The sequence below is a fragment of the Nematolebias whitei genome, chromosome 16, assembly GCF_014905685.2.
Source record: "Nematolebias whitei isolate Nwh7 chromosome 16, NemWhi1, whole genome shotgun sequence".
Lineage (NCBI taxonomy): Eukaryota > Metazoa > Chordata > Actinopteri > Cyprinodontiformes > Rivulidae > Nematolebias > Nematolebias whitei.
In genome coordinates, this window is record NC_056513.1 from 25,543,112 (window position 1) to 25,562,979 (window position 19,868).

Here is a 19,868-nt window from a genome sequence, read left to right on the forward strand (position 1 = left end):
ATAAAGAATATTTAAGGGTATTGGCAGAGTCATGGGCTTGCAACTAGTATCTTGTTAGGCATTTACATGTTGAATTAAAAACCTGCAGCCAATAGGCTCCAATAGTTCACTTTAGCAACAAAATAAATTCTTCAGCAGTTACTAATGTTTACATGGACATAAGTAATGGCATTGAACAGCCGTTCGGAATAAAAAAGCGTCATGTGAATGCCCCGTTCAGGTTATTTTTTTGTTTATTCGGCGCGATCCAAAATAACTTGTGATCAGGACGAAATGGGTGATTTACGCCGATTCATAACCCGAACGGTGCGCATGTAAACGCTTAATCTGTTCATTTTTTTCCGATCGTGAAAAACTGACCTGACTGCGCACGTGCAACCTGTCATTTCCACCTGGCTAATGCTAATAATATTAGCATGTCGGGGAAGTAGAACTGCACTGAACTTTGATCAGAACAAAGCCCGCTGCATGTAAACGCTCGTCATGAACGGATTGTGCCCATGTAAACGATACATTTGGATTATTCAATCTGAAAACATTTCAATCCGTTCAAAGAATTTTGCGCATGTAAACATTTGCTTGTGCCTTGTGAACAAACACACCAAAGCTATCAGGGGCCTCACAAATGTAAACAAAGTGGCCTACAAAGAGGGTTGTGTAGGTGATTGTTGGGCGGCGATGATCGCTATGGTTAGCAAAATGGCTGTGCCAAGCATTTAATTTCTGTGTAAATTCATTGTTTTTCAAAAACACAGTATTTGCATTCACCATAGTCATTCACTTTATCATTTGTGACTTTATTGACCAGACGCATCCAATTTTTTAATGCCAGTTTCTTTCCTTTTAGTTTTAATATATACCTTTAAATGGCATTTTGAGTATTTTTTGACCCTTGAGCTGGGTTGTGACATTGGCATCACAGCATTTAAGCATTCCAGTCTGATGTTTATAAATGGATTTTCCAAGGATTTAGATAACAGTAAAAATAGAGCCCAATTCTAAAATATAAGATTTATTTTCCTTTAATAAACTGTGTGATTAGTGAAAGAAAGAAAAGTCAAAAGCGGCAAACATATAAAGAAGCTGACAAAGACAAAGCTCTATTGAATACAAACATATAAACAATACAGAAACAAAGTGCTCAGGTTTTGCATCTTAGTTGATGGTTAGTTAAAGTAAAAAAAAAAAAAAAGTGTTTGGTTTAGCCATTAAAATGAGTAGGGGGAGAGTGGGAACCATTTTTTAAATGTATGATGTGTGTTAAAGAGGTGGCTTGTTCAGATAATTACATTAGTGACAGTGGCTGCTGCGGCAGTGGAGCCCACAGAGGTTGTTAGCGCATCATCAGGCCCAGCAGTGGATGTGTAGGCAGAGGCATGGCTGAGAGTGGGCGATGGCGTGGGTGAAGCGCTGGGTGAGTCCAGGCTACAGATCTGCAGCTCATCCAGCAGACCTATTGTAGACGACGAGTAGTGGCTGAGTGCCGACACCGTCACAGGTGAAGCTGCGGGTGACACACAGCCACCGACGCTCATGCTGCTGACCGTGGTGAGGCTTGGACTGCTGATTGCACCAGCTTTGAAAACGACACCACTAGGAACATACGGGGTGGGCGACAGAGCCTTGGGCATTAGGCTGGACAGGTAGTCGAGTGATTCAGAGCTCTGGCAGCGATAGGGGGAGTGCCGTGCTGAGGGGTCAGGGGAAGGAGGCCCCTGGTGTTGGAGTAAGAAGGAATTGATAGGAGAGGGAGGAGAGGAGGCGAATACTTAGTTATATCAAAAATTAGCCACACGGTCAAAAGGGATGTGTGAAAACAACACGGAAGCTTGGCAGATGGTGAAATCAAACTGTTACATATGGCTGCAGCATCAGAAACAAACAATGCTGTAAATCAAAGAGCCTCCGTTAGTCCAGTCTCAGTGCTAATCAGCAAAATGATTGTTTTACAGGAACTGTGACATATAGTACATACAATATTTGGTTATCATACATAAAATACATATTCACACAAATATAAAGATTGCAGTTGCAGATGGAAGCATCAAGACTGACAAACTAAAGGGTAACACACATTTGTAGCAGCCAACATGCATTAAAAACAGATGCATATTTTTTAAAGAATGTCAGTGTCAAACTGTCAGGAGACAAAAAGCACTTCTCTGCTTTGCTCTAAATTTAGCACAGCACATCAACGGTTCCTCATGTATGTATATGTATGCATGTATATTTACATGTACATATGCATATTATATACAGAACATGTATATGTATGCTTAGATGTGTATGTAAGTATACATATATATAGGTTAATCATGAATGTAATATTCCCTACAACCTTGTGCATGTGCATACTGTCTTTTACCAAATTTGTGTATTCTGCTTCTTTTTTTATTCTTTCATACGTGTCTTTTTTCTGTATAATTAAAACAAGCTACTGGATGCTTTGAATTTCCCCCCCAGGGATTAATAAAGTATCTGTCTATGTTTTCATATCAAATGATGTGCAGCAACTCATGTGTAAACCCTTTAGTCTCCGTTGATGTTTCCAAGATACAAACTCGTATTGTACTGCAATGACTTGTACTTAAGGCTCTTGTTACATTACACAGTCAGTTATGTACCAACAGTTCTGCAGGTGAAGGTCTTGGTGGAGTTGCCGGAGGAAGCTTTGACATCTCCACCTGGGATGGAACTGAAGCTGGGGTCTGATCTGGGATCTTGACGTCCACTCTTGGGTTTGACATAAACGATGCTGGTTTTTCCAGATTCTCTTTGCCCAAGTGAACAGTAAATGAAGCAGTCTGTGATGGGGGTTGAGAAGGGATTGGAGCTTCTGGTGGAGGTGAGGAAGATTGTGGAGGGGAGCATACAGTCTGGATCTTAGTATGTGTGCCGACTTCAAAGTTATGATGAGAAGGGGGGTCAGGGATAGTGACAGGCGTTAGTTCAAGGGAAGAAACTTTACGTTCCCGACTATTAGCAGTGGCAGATGAACTGAAGTTGCTCATATCATTTGGAACGGTGGACTCATCAACCTGTTGGACTGACTTTGCACTCGATTTAAAGAAAGAGCAAGAAGACATGCTGCTAACTGTGTAGGACTCTTTCAAAACTGCTTTGTCGTTCTTGGTGAACGTTACTGTTCCAGGACTCAGGTCATTAGCCAGACTAATGATGGAGCTGTAATCTGGTGGTTTGGTGCCAGTGGGCAAAAAGTGAAAGCTTTCTCTCCTGGGGGGTGGAAGTGGTAAGGGACTGACAACCTTGTTAGCCAATCAGAGGCAGCAGCCAATGTAAGTTCAAACAGCAACAAAAGAAACAAGAAAAATCATCAGCGCCAAGTTTGACATTCTGTTGTTTCAAGTACGTGACTAACAGGTCAAAGTGGTTTCCTGTTTATCTAGTAATTGTCATTAGAAGAACTTTTTCCCTATAGAGAATTTTACCCATCAGTAAGATCAAAATACAGTAAAATGATTCTCTTATTGAAAATCTTGGCAATAAATCGGATAGTATAACAAATATCACTCTTTGTTAGAGATATTTCACCTGCGTGGGCGACTTTTTGTCCTGCAGGTTGGGTCTGACACTTCGAAAGCCTTTGGCGGCAAGAGATGAGCTGTTGGCATCTCCATTTTTAAGACCATCATTTGCGCTGTGAGACCGCCAGGAATCTGAAGAGGAGACAAAAGAAGAACTTTAATGATCCCGCAGGAAATTGTTGATCTGAAGATAAATATAGTAATGCTAACATCCTATTTTACACTGTTCTTTTGTTCAGGTTTTCAGTTTTAATAGTTTCTTTCTTACCTAGGTCTGATGAGTGAGACTCTGTTCCTGTTGAAAACGAAACAAACAAACAAAAAGTTAATGTCTAAATGTGTGGTTACATCAATCTGTCTGACAAATTTCAAAACTATTTCTGCACATAAAAGTAAAACGTTGGTTACGTACTGTAACCCCAGATTCTATGAGTATAAGCGTAGCCCTTTAAGGCCTTCGCTTTAGTGGTTTATCCCATTATGCAGAGCATAAGCAGTGAAAAAAATTAGTCCACGCCCACCTGCTGTGTGGGCCCCACCCGGTCCGTATAAATTACGTTAAGAGCGGGAAATCGGCTCCCAAAATAGCTTTTTCTTCAGCCATTTAGGAGCCAGTGAGGCCCGACGCTTAAAGGGCTACGCTTATACTCATAGAATCTGGGGTTACAGTACGTAACCAACGTTCTATGTCGTATAAGCTTCGCCCTTTAAGGCCTTCGCTTTAGTGGGTAAAGGGCGAAGCCGATGTGGTCCTCGCCTCACTGGGTCCATTCGAACACAGTAAGAAGCGGAAGCTTGCCCAAAAAATGTCTTGTCACTCAGCTCCCCGTGAGCATAACTACGCATCGCGTAATTATGTGCCATGCACAGACGCATGTTGTGTAACTATGCGTTCTGACAAAGCATGAATGCCCCGGAAAACTTTCAACGGAAGAAGAAGTTGAAAAGAGGGGGGGGGGGGGCATGAACCAACTGGTTCATGGCTGAACAGTATAAACAGATTAATGTCCATGAATTGATTATTGATCAAATGAACTGATTGGTAACAATAGTCATGAACGGATTAGTGACAATAGAACCAAAATCACAGACACGACTTGTGACTGATAACAACATCTCACACTGTAATGCATGCAGACAGAAGTGAGCTTAAACAGAGTTCCATGAGAACAACAATATTTATTCTGTTAGAGTACTAAGGACAGAATGTGTCATGGAACGAGCCGTCACATCACGTAGGTAAAAGCGAATAAATGAGCAGGGTGTTGACCATGCAGCCGCAGTGCAAATGTCCTGCATTGACATACCATTATGCAGAGCAGTCGAAGATGCGATACCCCTGGTCGAGTGTGCTTAGAGGTTGACAGGAGGCCCTAAATCTGATGCTCTGTAGGCTTCAGAAAAGGCCTCACACAGCCAGTGACAAGCGCTGGATGGATAACGGCGACCTGCAGATGCATCTCTATAATGCACAAACAATTGTTGAGTTTGAAACGCATTGCAGCTGTGCGCGTCATGTAACACGTCAACGCCCGCACCGGGCAGAGAAGATGAAAAGATGCTTCTTCTTCTGATCTGTGGGGGGGAAAAGACCCCTCCAACGATATCACTCTTGATTTAAAAGAGCTCGTGATGTTTTAGGCATAAAAGCTGGGTTGGTCTTAAATCAGTTGAGCTGCCCGTCAGCCTAAATTCTAAGGCATGACGAAGCAACAGAGGGCAGATAATTACTTATCCTCTTAGCGGGTGTTAAAACCACCAGCAGGGTTGTTTAAAGAGACAAGAATTTAATGAAACCTGATCCAGAGGCTCAATTGGAGCTTTGATCAGGGCTCGCAGGACCAGCGTTAAATCCCACTGTGGAGCAAGTGGACGTGAAGCAGGCCTGTGTCTCTGAACATCTTTTAGAAAAACGCTTATCAGCGGGTGATTAAAAGCTGTTCTGTCTCCGAAACCTTCGTGGCAGGAATAGATGACTGCAACGTACGTTAAAGCGTACTGAAAACCAACTCCCTATCCATCAGCTGTTGTAGAAAAAACAACACGCCGCCTAAAAGGCATGAGGTGGCCTCTAAACCTTCTCTGTACACCAGCGCTGAAAAGCCATCCCCTTTGATGTGTACAGAACTGTGGTAGATGCAGCACGTGAATCTTGAATTGTGCACACTATCTCCTGAGGGAGACCCATCCTCTAAGTGGGACCGCTCAGCGGTCAGACCCACAGGTGTTGACCTATTTCTGGTTAACTCTTGGTCGCTCCTCCTGCCTGAAGGAGAGCATCCTCCCTCCACGACAGTTCCACGGCGACCCGACAACAGACGTTGCAGGCCTGGGAACCATGGTGCGTTCACACGCCGGGAGCCACCAGGAGAGCTGTCAATCCCTCCTCCTGAACTCGGTTCAGGAACCGTAAAAAACAGAGGAGGTGGGGGAAAAGAAACGCGTATAAAAGCGTTTTGGGCCACCGGCTGTGAGCAAATGCGTCCCCCCCCAGCGATGGTCGTCTCGCGGGCTCAGGGAAAACCATAGTTGACACTGAGCGTTCTTCTCGCGTCGCAAACAGGTCCACAGCTGTTTTGCCAACTTCTGCTGTGTCTGAAAAACATCAGGTCTGGATGGAGGGTCCGGTCCACGTGACGTGGGCCGCCCCTGGACGTCACATCCGCCCCTCTGTTCAGAACACCGGATATGTAAACCGCTCTAATAAAGAGCAGGTTGATTAACCCAACACAGTAGCTTTCGCACAATGTGTAACATCTGGGCTGAACGCACACCCTTGATGGTTATGTACGCAGCAGTCATCATGTTGTCTGTGTGAATCAACACGTGTTGATTCTGTAGCACGGGAGCAAAGTGTTGAATCACATTCAGTACTGTGCGACACTCCAAAACATTGATGTGGGCTGATGTGTAGTGGGGCCACAGCGCCCCTACTGCTTGAGATAGGCATGTCCCCCCCCCCCAGCCTGACAGCAACGTGTCCGTGAAGACTGACCCGTGACGTGGGTCTGCTGATGGGGACTCCCTCTGACAGAAAACAAGGTGTTTCCCCAGAGTCGGAGGTCTGCTTCCACAGAGGAAGGGACAATAATCATCCGTCGTTTGTTTTACTGGATCCACATGCAGACGTGCAAAACACCTCTGGAGGCGTCTCATGTGAAACAAACCAGTGGAAAACACTGTGTGAGTGACATCATTTCCAACAGCTTCATGACGGAGACAGCTGTTATAACTTGCTAGGTCTTACGTGGCTGAGTTGACTTTTTAAAAAGTGTCGAATCTAGTTTGTGATAAAAGAGTTTTCATGGTGGTTGAATTTAATTCCACTCCCAGAAACAAATGTCTGGGCTGGAAAAATCGAGCTTCCTTCCAATTTATGGCGAAGCCCAGATTTAACAGGTGTGATGTCAACACCTGATCCTGCATCAGCGCCTCCTGTCTGAATTGACAGGAGCAGCAGATCATCCAGGTAAAACAAAAACTCTCGTCTCTGTGTTAGGATGATCGGTATGCGTTCTCTGGATGTTAAACAACAGATCCAAGAACGGTCTCACCCCTCCGATCCGTGAGTAAAAACCTTGTGTTTTCTCTCCCTTGGGGAACTCTGTAGATTACTTTTATCAGAAAACACTTGGATTTCTGCATTTAGGGATGAGATTTAGTCTGATGATGACGGGGCCGTTTTTTATAACTCCTCTGAATGGAGGGGTTCGGGTTGCAAACTGTAACTTGTACCATTTGCATAAAAACCTTGTCCATCCATCTGAAAAACGGCGAGCATGTTTTAGCCACTCTACGTAACGTTCGTAGGGTGAACGTGCGTTAAGTGATGTGTCATGTTTTGTACGGCTGTCAGCCGTCCGCCCCTCAACCGCCGTCATGCGTCGCGGGAATGTTTTCTGTGTGATCCCGGGCGAGACTTGTGCTGAGGCGAAGCGTGTGACAGCTGATGACGCGGTGGGGCTGCGCGTTTGACGTCGCTGTGCGAACGTTGAAAAAGGCGGAGGGCATGACTTCGTTTACGCCGTGCTGTTGGAGTGAAGGCTGCTAGCCCCGCGGGAGCACCCGTTGTCTCTGGAGGGACGCTCGCCGCTCTCGCTGGAGGGGCGCGCGCTGGAGGGAGGCGGGACTCATTACCGGGTTCTTCAGCTGCTTCGCGTTTAGCTGCGGTGAGCTGCCGAAAGCTGAGACGCGGTGGTGACGGCTGCCCGCGTTGATTCGTCGAGACGGGTGTCGTTTCTTGTGAGAGAGAAGGGCCCCCACCCGAACCAGCCTGCGGACCACATTTATACCGATGTGAGCTGGTTAGCGCCGGCAGCTGTGTGTGTGCGCCAGCATCAACGCAGCGCCGTTGGATGGAGACTGTTCATCTTAGTGATCGACTCGTCATGTCAAGAGCGGCGGTGAGTTAAAATCCTGTTTAAGGACACCGGCTCATGTGGAGGCTGTTCCATCCCACGAGTGCGAGTTGACACCGCTTGAGTGAGGATCGTGCAGTTCTAGTTGGTAATGAGTTATTTTCGCTTACCGTTGTGCTGTGATCGACTCGTCATGTCTAGAGCGACGGTGAGTTTAAAAACCTTTAATTAAGGACACCGGCTCATGTGTGGAGGCTATTCTGTGATCGACTCGTCATGTCTTAGAGCGACGGTGAGTTTAAAAACCTTTATTTAAGGACACCGGCTCGTGTGTGGGGCTGTTTCATCCCACGAGTGCGAGTTGACATCGCTTGGGTGAAAAACGTGCAGCCCGGGATTATAACGAGTTATTTTCACTTACCATCGTGCCCTGTAAGCGACTAGTAATGTCTTGGAGCGGCGGTGAGTTTAAAAAGCCTTATAAAGAACACCGGCTCTTATGTGTGCGGCCGCTGTGAGCTCATCCGGGCTTACAGACTGGCTAAAAAAACAGACACTTTGATCATTAATGATGATTTATTTCAACTTTCGTGTCACTTTTACACACACCCTCCGGAGACCGTCATTTTGAGAGCTTTCTCTCTCATGAGCTCTGCGATTGTTTGCCCAGAGCGCTGTCTTGCAGGCGAACTCTGGGGAAACGCTGAGCTGCAGGCTGCCGGAGTGAAGAGGGCTGGATTCTGACGGGCGGGGCTGGTGGTGGAACTCAGCGAGAGCCGCGGCCGTGGAAAAGTCGAAGCTTGCTCGCGACGATCCCTCCAGCGGGACGGGGTGGGCCGCGCAGCTTGATGAGGTGGCACACAGCTTCTGGCACCCCCTCCGACTTTCACTTCGCCAGCATGGTTTGAAGCTGCTCTGAACAGCGCGTCCGCGATGGGCTTCATCAGGTCTTGTGCAGATTCTCCGGCAGCGAGGGGAGTAACGAAGCCAGGTGGATGTTGGATCATCGTCCTCCGCGCTGCAGTCCTCGACAGGCAAAACGTGGGAGAGGCACACATGTTGAGCTGGCGTCAGCTGCCTTACAGAGGGAGTTCTTTGTCTCCAAGGCAGGTCTGCGGCCTTCAATCCCTTGGACATGCTATATGCTAGCAGCGCACGTTGTTGCTAACTGCGGCTGCCTGAAAACACATTGGTGGGCTCGATTTGAGAGCGTGTTCGCCGTCTGGTTCGTGTTCCTCCAGAGGGACGGGACGCTGCTCCGACCTGGGCAGCTTCGCTCCGGAAGCTTCCGCGAGGCTTGGCTCCAGGGGGGGTTACCGAGGAATAGCCCCGCTCGGTGAATCCCTCAACTCTGGTGATGGGAGCGGACTGGGGACCGACTCCTCTAATCTACCAGGAAAGAACCGTCTGCGGCCTCGCCCGTGGAACGTCCTGTTGGAACGCGAGGCCGTATGGGTCAAGACGGTGAGCCACAGTGGAGCCCAGTGAAAAATAACCTTTCCGCCGATCATCCGAACTGGCGGGAAAAGGCGAGGGACGTAGAAAAAAGGGGTCCCTTCATGTCAGCCTCCTCCCGGGTTCCGCCGGGCAACCCCTGAGGGCGCTGTCGGCCGGGAGCGGTGTGATCGCCGATGCGAAACGAGGTGGGATGGGGTGAGCATTCACTCAGCCCCCCTCCACCTACACTACGCTCCCCGGGAGGGAATGAGCAGCGGGGGCTGCAGCTGAGCACGCCTTGCCCTGGAGGAACCATCCGGTTCGCCCCGAGGGTCGGCGATAAGAGGAAAAAACACAAGATGGCGTTGTCCAGCGTGTAGTGACCTGTCACTGGGAAATGTTCCTCGACGCTTACCTTGGAATAAGACTGCTGTCATCTTCTCCTCGGGGAGGAGAACTCACCGGACGACCGGAGGTCGACTGCCGGGCCAAGCATCCTTCACAAGGTTGGTCATTTACACAATTTATCTTCTTTGTTCTTCTGACAGTGCTATATTAGCTCGCTGAAGAAAAAATGGGAGCCGATTTCCCGCTCTTAACGTAATTTATACGGACCGGGTGGGGCCCACACAGCAGGTGGGCGTGGACTAATTTTTTTCAGTGCTTATGCTCTGCATAACGGGATAAACCACTAAAGCGAAGGCCTTAAAGGGCGAAGCTTATACGACATAGAACTTTTCACACAACCATAAATGAGAGGAAGACACTGTGGTGAAAATAAAGGTTGATGAGAGCACACACACACGCACACACACACAAAAAAAAAACTCAGTGGATTTAAAAGGTAATATTCACACAGGCAAATGCTGGAAAATACATTTTTTGTAAAAAACATGCAGAAACTTTAGTTTTGTTGTTAGCTTTGAAGATTTTCTTTCATTTGGTGCGTAGACGCCAACTTTAATTCCAACTTTTCATTGAAAAATTGACATTTTTGTTTACAACAAAAAAAGTGTTTTTTTTTGTTTGTACTTTGTTTTTAGTTGAACAAATACTTCTGTTCAATAACTTAAAAAAAATATGAAGATTTTGAGTGACAAAGGAAAATAATAAACATTTATTAACCTTTATTTAATTGTGCAAATCCCATTGAGATCACAGATCATTTTTTTCCAAGAGAAGCCTGGGCCTGAACATAGTTTTTTTTTTTTTTGGTGTTGCTCTTACTGTTTTTTTTTTGTGTTTTTTTTTTACCGTGGGAGGAACTCAAAATACCTGGAGAAACTCACACAAACATGTGAAGAACATGCCAGCTCTGCACAGAAAGACACCAGGCTACAACCGGAGCTTGAACCCAGGACCATCTTGCTGTAAGGCAATGTCGCTTCCAACTAATACATCATACTGCCAGGTGTTATATTAAAGGAAATATGTTTTTTAACCATAAAACTTTTTTTTAAATCAACTCAAAGTCAAAATTTTAAATCAACCAAAACTTAGTAAATATTTAATACCATTTCATAAGTTGGTAATTATATTCCAAAAGGAGAAGTCAGAGCCATCCAAAACCAGAATTGATGTGTCAGTTTAACAAAAACTGTACGATAGAATTTGCTCAAATTTGTAGCAAGTAGAGCCCGGACAATATGGACATTTTGGCTATCGCTGATGCCAATATTGTGTGTGTGTGTGTGTGTGTGTTAATGCCAATAACAGATATAATGGCTGGAAATTCTTTAGCTTTGTCCACCCTCAAGAATCTAAGCAAACAGCTTCTTTAAAACTTGTTTCAACACTTGAAGTCTTGAAACGGTCTTCAAAACGTGCGTTCACATTTTCTATCCTCCACTATTCATTATAACGTTTTCAAGTGTGCTACAAAAATATTAAACAAAGAAATGCCCTTCCCTGTTCATTGTTTAAACAGTCACATTTGGTGCAGGCCTAATTAGCATAGACTGCAGCGGCTTTTTATTTTTATTTGCAGAGAAGTTAAGATTTGAGACAAACGATGCATTTTATTGAGGACGACAGATAATGTTACTAACACTGATATATTTGACCTCTACATTAGATTAATGGTTCTGGATAAAGTTTTACAAGGCAATAGCCTATGCTAGGTTATCTAAACGTTAGCTTGCTAACTTAAGAGGAACGTAGCTAATGACAAGCTGGTTGGAGGATTAAAGAGAATTTATCATTGATTTATTTTACATCAGTTAAAATAAACTTACTGTTCAGCAAAATACACCACACAGTACTGCTCCCTGCTTCGGCTGTGCTGAATGTGAAAGTTAAAATGAACGGCCATGACTTGAAAGTAGTCTGCACCTGCCCTCGGCTGAATAGATTGTACACAAAGAAGGACCCGGCCTGTTCCCAGTGTTTATATTGGCACCTAATGGGACAATTATCACGATACTGATATGTCCCATTAGGCGCCTATATCGGCCAAAAATATCAGCTGTAACGATAAATCAGTCGGGCTCTAGTATTAAGTGCATTTGAATTTTTGTTAATTGTTTTTAAACAAATAAAATCTAATTAATGAGCTGCATTTCATTTTAATTTCTTTAACAATAAAAGTGATTATTTCCATTTAGTCCTTCTCTTTGTGAACAAAACCCTCAAAGATTCTTAATTTATTCACGTGTTCCAGTTCAAACAATGGTTCCTTGTAATTTAATTACACAGCAGCAACTACTACAGCTGAAAAACATTCGTGGTTGAATGTTTACGAGTTGCTGTTGGATTAAACTCGAAGGTTTGTGTATTGTTTCAACTCATGCTGAAGATCGAATTATAATGATAATGAACCACTGTGACAATATAGTCCAATCCTGGACTTCATACAAGGATTAACTAGAGCAGAATCATTTCTACCTACAACTATTCATTTCTTGTTTCCTAATCATTCTTGCTACTTTTCTTATCTTTTGTTTTTTCAGGTTTTAAAACACAGTCAGTGCACCAACATAAAAAATAAACTGAGATAGATGCAAATACTTTATTTTCTACTTCACAATTATATGATTTTACAGTGGCTTTGTTTGCAAGAAAAAAAAAAAACATAAGTCAAGAGTGGTGTGTCATCTCTCAACAGAAATTCACAAGATTTGAAAAAGAACAACATATAAAGCTGTTTGTGAGCGTAGCGTACAAGCTCCTAAAAAGAAAGATCATATCTACAACTGGTTAGTAAAGTACGATTTATTGCTAATATAAAAAGTAAAAGAAAAAAAATCTGAGAGGAAAACCTGCAGAGAAGGAAATTAAATAATAATAATATAGAAAATGATTTTTCAAAAAGCCTACGCATTCCAAACAATGTTAAGCATACTGGAAAAAGTCCAAGCCTTTTTCAAAGTATATGAAATAAATTAAACATGAAATGGTCATGATGTCTTACCTTATATTCTTCCCTAAAGATTGCCTCAGAAATTCTTAAAGCTCTGCTGTGTTTTGATATCCAATAACCTGTTTATATGCCAACAGCTAATAATCTGTGTTTGTGAGTGTTAGTACCTGTGGCTAGATTTGGTGAACTCTGGACCCTCTTCATGGCAGAGAGTGTGAGTGACAAGGCCACACTTTTGCGAACACATCCTCCGCTATCTGAGGAATCCCAGCCAGGTGGTGACCGTTGAGGCCGAAGCAGAAGCACACATGCACATGCACGTAAACAATAATACAAACACACAAACGTGTCCAGCCAGAAAATAAATAAATAAATAAATTATGCAAACAGTTAGAGACAAAGCACATGCATTTATCTTCCTAGTTTTCATTGCAGCACTATTATTATCATTATTATAACCATAAATAAATTAAAGTTTTGAAATTAAATAATTCCATGTTATTAGATTATAATTAAAGTTTCATGACAGAAAAAAAATTCAGAATTTTCACCATTTAATTTCAGCTACTTCATATGATTTTAAATGAGGTTTTATTAATTTAATTCCTCTCATTTTAATAAATATTACAGTATGAATAAAACTATAAAACGATGAAAAGTATCCATAGTGGAGAAATAAAAGTCAGAATATCCTGTTTGATACAAGCCGACACATATTGAAATATGTTTGACACCTTGTTAATGGGTGAACTACAGTTAAACAAATTTTCTAAAATAAAACATGTCCTTAAAAATGTATACAAAAAAAGAGAAACGCACAAAATACACATATTGTATAAACTTATACCAAAATAGCTGAAAATTTTCCATTTTAATTCCAAATAATGTTGTCAATTTCACATAAAAAACAGTCATTTGTGATCTTGATCAACTCAACTTCAGCTCGTCATGACAAATTTTAGACAGTTTTGGAAGTTAAACAAGTCTAAAGGTACAGGTTGACAATTATTAGTGTTTTTTTTTATTTCATTCTTGTATTATTTTTCAATAGAATCAAACTTATGGCCATACGACCGTGGCCCAACGTTTTCTTTTCCATTTTTTCCAATCAAAACCAGTAGACGTCAACAGAGTAAATGGATGGCCGTGTTCTTGTGTACATACCTGTATTCATAGTGAAGAGCACTTTTTAATGATCTACAACAGGGGGGTACACTTTCCTGTCAAAAAGCAAAAACAAAACAAAGTAGGTAAGTGAAAGATTTGCACTATTTACATTTTTTAAAGTGCAAACGTATTTACTCTTTGCAGCAATATACTGAACTTGACTGTAAATTTCTTGAGGGCAATCCAAGAAATGAGCTGGACAGTTTTCAGGTCAAAATACCAAGTTGGTAAGCCGGAGAAATTCATAAACACAAGGTCTCCCTCAAAACATTCAAGTCAACTGCTTCAATTAAAGCTGAAGAAAAGAGGTAGTACAACCTCTATATACGGACTATACTATTCTGTCATGCTCAGAATTAGAAACTCAAGTATGCATGACCACAAAAGAGAAAGTGGTTCAATAACACACCAAATAATAGACCTAAACACATCTCTGTGTTTAACATGCTGATTATTTAGAATAATCTTCTTTATATTTCTGTAAGACAACTTAAAAAAGACTTATCACTTCAGTGCACACAGTGTACCATCCATCAATTATATTTTACCCACTTCTTCCTTTTAGAGTCACGGGGGTCAATGGTCCCCTGTGCGAGAGGCAGGGGGGACACTCTGGACAGGTGTCCAGTCCATCACAGGGACACATAGAGACAAACGAGACAAACAACCATTCATTCTCTCACTCACACCTAGAGACAATTTAGAGTTACCAATCAGACTAACATGCATGTTTTGCTGAGAGGTGGCAGCTCTATTGACTAAGCCACTGTTCCGCCTCACAGAATACCATTCATTTAAGAACAAAAACTGTATTTTAGTAAAATTGTGTAGCCTAAAAATGATAAACAATATGACTTGAAAATAATATAGATTGTTTTAAGTAATGCATGTGATTCAGCACAGTCCAAGTATTTAAAGTAGGGATGCACGATATTATCGGCATGGTATCGGTCGAGATTAGTGTTAAATTTAAATATCGGACATCGGCCATTCCATCAAAATGACTCACCGGTATAAAAGGCGTTGTTTTAGCAATGCATCACTGTAGTTTGCAGATAACCAAAATACTAAAATGTAGTGCATGTTATTTGGCATGTTTTGCCTGTTTGAACTTCCCATGCTCTGTTAAACAATTTTTGTAGCAAATAAGTTTAAATAAGAAGGCTATGTTCTGACAAAGGAAAGAAGCTGACAATATTTTTTGAACTTTTGATTTTATTTGCACATAGCAGAATTCATAGAGATTTGAGTTGATCGTCAAGATTGGATACCCACATACTGGGCTTCTGTTTTAAGTTCATTTTTAATTTAAGAAACCGTCAAGTATAGCTATCAATGCACTACTACTGGTGCGCTTTTCACTTGTGGCTTGTGAACAGGTTGAGTTTAGGTTTGTGAAAATTGACAAACTTGCACTGTTTGAGTGTTGTCATTGTGTTAGAGAGAGTAAATGTCATGAATAAATTTGACATTAAACATAATCCAGGAAGTGTTACATCATTTTCAGCCCCCTTTTTGACATCTGCATTTGGTAGCAGACCAAACTGACAAAGACCATGTAGAATAATGTAGTAGTTTAATTCCACAGCAGAGAAAACTCTGTAGTCTCTAGGTCGAGAAAAAAATTAACAGGGTTGGTATCGGTTATTGGTCAAATAGGTTTTAACATATTCACATATCAGATATTGACCAAAAATCCAACATCATGCATCCCTAATTTAAAGAGTAAACGTTGAACATTTCTGCACAGAATGAATCTGATATCTACATCATTTGAGGTACAGTAAATAAACATGCAGTGTGCTGACTTTAAGCAATGACTGTGAGATGGGGAAAAATGTACCTTCGATTACTGCTTTTATTTCTCCTAAAAGATGTACAGGCAGAAAGACTTGATGGTAAAATTGCATTTGAAACATAGAATGAATAAAGTCATCCACTGCACTTCTTCTACGCAAATATGAAGAAAGAAAGAAAAAAAGTTTGTCAGCATAAACCTTAAACCGTAATGAAAGGATAAATGGATAAAACAAAAACACAGTTAAACACCTGATCATTCATTTATAGTTGTATTTTTTATTTATTTATCCAACTCAGTTAATGCTTCTCACACAAAAAGACATTGAATCTAAACGAACACATTTTCCTGATCATGTTCTAAAAGATGTTTATCATTCAGCTGTAAATTGAAGTACACAGACCATAGCAAACTCTTAGCACAAAAATAACCTCAATGGCATCAATAGATGACACGTTTATTTAACCATATCCATGCTCAATGCCTGTGTCTTGCTGTATGATGCCTTTTTCTTCAAACTCTAGTTATAAATTATTTAAATGTATGGTGCAAACATCAAAAGCTAAAGGCAAACAACAGTGATGCATTGCTTGCTGAGTATACATAGTGTCATCATGGGACTTGGGGCTTAAGATACAACACGTAACAAGCTATCACTGCTGCCACAGGGCTCATGCGGGTCTGGTATGAAAATAACCATGACACATTGCTGACATTGTCAAACACACACATACACACAGAGAAACCCACTGTGATGTGAAGTGTCACTTTATTTGGCACCAGAAGTTTCATCTACTCTAAGCATTATTAATAAGAAAGATGACATTCATGTTTTCCAAACAGACTGTGTCACCCATAAAGACTAAAAAGCTTTAAAATCAGTATAACCTGGTGAGATTACCTTTTAAACTGGCATGTTTCAGTACTTTTCAGTTTCTGTATAAAAATAGAAAGTAATACGTTCACACATTTCAACTGTACGATGCTACTCCACAAATTAACTTCATATCATACACTGAACACTGCAAGTATTTTCCATTCAACATAAAGAGAGCATGATGACAGTACATCTTTAGTACATATACCATACCAAAGAATGACATGTACATCCAGACATTTAATTCAACACAATACCACCCCAGGGCCTGATTGTGCTTTGACAAGTGAAGTCCTGATAATTATGGCTATCACTGGTGCTTTCTTTGGAAAAGGTATGCAACCATGTGATATTCTAGCATGCATGGACCGTCAGTAATCTGCACAAGAGATGAGTGCATGGCATGAGACGAACTGCGTAACATCATCATTTATACGACCTCAACTTTACAGGCTTAAATCAGGTCCAAGAAAAAGGTCAAAATCATGATATGAACTAGTCATAAATGAGATATATTCTTACAGCACAAGTATATTAACATTATAATAATGTATACAGCTGTACAGTTACTTTGTTAAAAAATAAACTTGTCAGCAGTGGAATACAAAAAAAAATACGAAACAGGAAAACAGTTTATATGCCAATCCATTTGCATTCAATTTTCTGGATAAATACTTGTGAAAATGCAATGTAGACTCGTTCAGATACAATATATTTATGGTATACTAGCAAATAGGCTGGGTGAATCTTCAAAAAGTTTATCAACGATTGTATTTACAGAGTGACAGCTGAAAAATGACCAGAAATATTAGGGCTGCAGTGTAAAAATGAAATATGGCTTGTGTTTATTTTAAGATACGTGTAATATTTCCCATTTATTATTTATTACAGTGAAAGTATGTGTCATGTTTTTATGTAACAAACACTAACATTTCCATTAGTTATTATATTACAAACTGTTTGTAATCCCATAAACTGGTATAAACAGCATAGATCTCACTCACAGAAAGGTCACAAAAGCAGTAAAAAGTGCATATTTTACTCTTTGATATCGTTTTGTGACTGTCTTCACGCTGGCACGATACCTGTCCAGGCTGCAGATACAATAATCTAGTCTTAGTTTAGTCATAGCTTAAAATGGGCACACATGTTAAAATTTTAAATCATTAATTCAGACTGTGGAAAAAACGAGTTTTCAAAGTTTTGCTTACAGTTTAAAGCTGGTTACGTTCCATTCACTTGATTGAGGAGTCAAATTTGCAACGTGTGGACAACATTTCAACCCTCTGAGGCAGCGCCGTCTCAAGGTGGACAAGTAATACGATGTGCCACTGGAGTTTAGTTCACACTGTAGTTTGCAAATAACCACTACGCATATCTTCTTTACAATGGTTCAAATGTACATAAATGGCACAGAGACTCCTCTACTTTGGAAAATAAGGCACTGAAAGTTGTGCTTATATTTACATTAGAAAAATATGTTACAGTCTTCTGCTTGGAACAAGTCATGACATAATCATCTTCAGCATTTTCCTCTTCATGGGTGTCCACAGAGAGTCATCCTCCTCCATCTCACTCTGTCGTCTGCATCCTCTGTCCTCACTCCAAATACCTCCATGTCCTGTATAACTACATCCATATATCATCTCTGTATTTTTCCTGGCAGCTGCATTTCTAACATCCTTCTACCAATACACCCACTGTCCCTCGTTTGTAATCACATGTGCAGCATTTATCAAATTCAGATGTTTCAAGTAGCATTTTCAGGGCCAAACACTTGATTAATGGTAAATTCATATACTGTTCTACTCTCTAATTTTTATGTACTTGATGGTTTCCAGACATGTTCATTACTCGGGAGAAAACTGCATGATGTCAGGGTTAACAGGATAACCACTGTCTGTAAAACCTTCTCAACGTTTCACCCTCATCCAATGTATATCCTCATAATCCATTTTTAAAACACAAACTGCACACACATACACCCCACACACACGGATTCATGTGATTTCAGAGGCCTTAAATGTGCTTCGTTGACACTTGCGCTAACTTAAGCCTATCCCTTATGCTACAACAAATCTTCACTTCACATTTAATCTGAGTCAGGTCCTCTGGAGGAGTTGTTCTGTGTTGAAACATTTCATCTTCAGTCTGACTGAAGAAGTATTTTGGATAAAAGACAAACCTTGATAGATTTATCTACCTGGATTATTGTGCATGAATCAGAACATTCACATTTAATGGTTTATGTTTAATAAAATTAGTTTTCACCCCAGAAGGAAGGCCCATAATGTGACTATATGACCAGATTTATATGTGGGTCCTCACAACATGGGTAACGCCCGCCCACATGCAGTCACACAGACACACTCAGGAGTAAATCATGGGCCTGGCGTCACAAGCTGTCTACATCCAAATGATGGTCAGATTATAGGAAGCATCATGTTTCTTTGGGACAGCTCAGCGGCGACACAGCAGCTGTGACCATGGTGTAATGTTGTGGCAAGTCACTAGAAGAAGCTGCCCCAGGCTGTAAAGCTCTGCTCGTGTGTCCACATCGACTTAAAGTATTTCAATAAACATTTTGCAGCCCTATCCAAAGTTGTTTTTGTAGATGATTTTTGCAAAGCAAGTGTTTACTCTTGTATTTCAATATGGCAGGATTACTATTTTCATTAATATTCTTTTAATACTTGTCCAAAGTATAATTTATTGTACTGCACTATGGCCAACTATAAAGCACTTAAAGTGTCATGTCCAGTGAATGGATAATAAACATTAGTGCACTGTTTTGCTTTGAGTTGTTTCAATTCTAGTCCTAAATTTGTAGCCCAAAGCATTTGGTAGAGTGGGTTTTATTTGGAGTAATTGTATTTTCTTATTTTGCCGCTGTTTATCTGCTGTCTGCTATTTAGGCACTGGAGGGTCACTCTGGAGGCTAGTGGGTATGTAATTACTGTCTGTAATAGCTGTGACTGCAAAGACACAAGACAAAAAATTTGTGATGTCCAACATCAAGTCTCATTAATCTGTTGAGTAAACCACTGAGACCTGCTTTCATCAAGTAAGACCATGGGACCTATTACATCATGTCAGTATTAGAAGCAATCAATAAGCTGAGCACCCCACCACAAAATACCCTCTGAACTCTAAGAATTTTAAGTTTGTTGATTATAACAGTATACAGTATAGTCAAATATTTGCAGTGATAACGTTAAAATGGTCAAAAACACAGTTGTGCTTGTGTGCAGTTTAATCTATTTCATCCATTTACTGAAATAAAACCAGAACAAAACCAAAAAAGTTGGACCACAAGAAATTAGGGTAA

The 19,868-nt window shown here is 41.3% G+C and overlaps 1 protein-coding gene across 1 annotated transcript in view; it reads right to left on the reverse strand.

The window, feature by feature from the left end:
• sorbs2a (sorbin and SH3 domain containing 2a) overlaps positions 1-19,868 on the reverse strand; it is a 112,301-nt gene that overhangs the window by 50,636 nt on the left and 41,797 nt on the right. The window contains exons 3-8 of the mRNA XM_037689834.1: positions 13,863-13,918; positions 3,814-3,840; positions 3,553-3,677; positions 2,874-3,266; positions 2,625-2,733; positions 1,290-1,768 (exon numbers count right to left, since the gene is read on the reverse strand). Coding sequence (XP_037545762.1) covers positions 1,290-1,768; positions 2,625-2,733; positions 2,874-3,266; positions 3,553-3,677; positions 3,814-3,840; positions 13,863-13,872 — 1,143 coding nt within the window. The 5' untranslated portion in view covers positions 13,873-13,918. The remainder of the gene's footprint in view (positions 1-1,289; positions 1,769-2,624; positions 2,734-2,873; positions 3,267-3,552; positions 3,678-3,813; positions 3,841-13,862; positions 13,919-19,868) is intronic.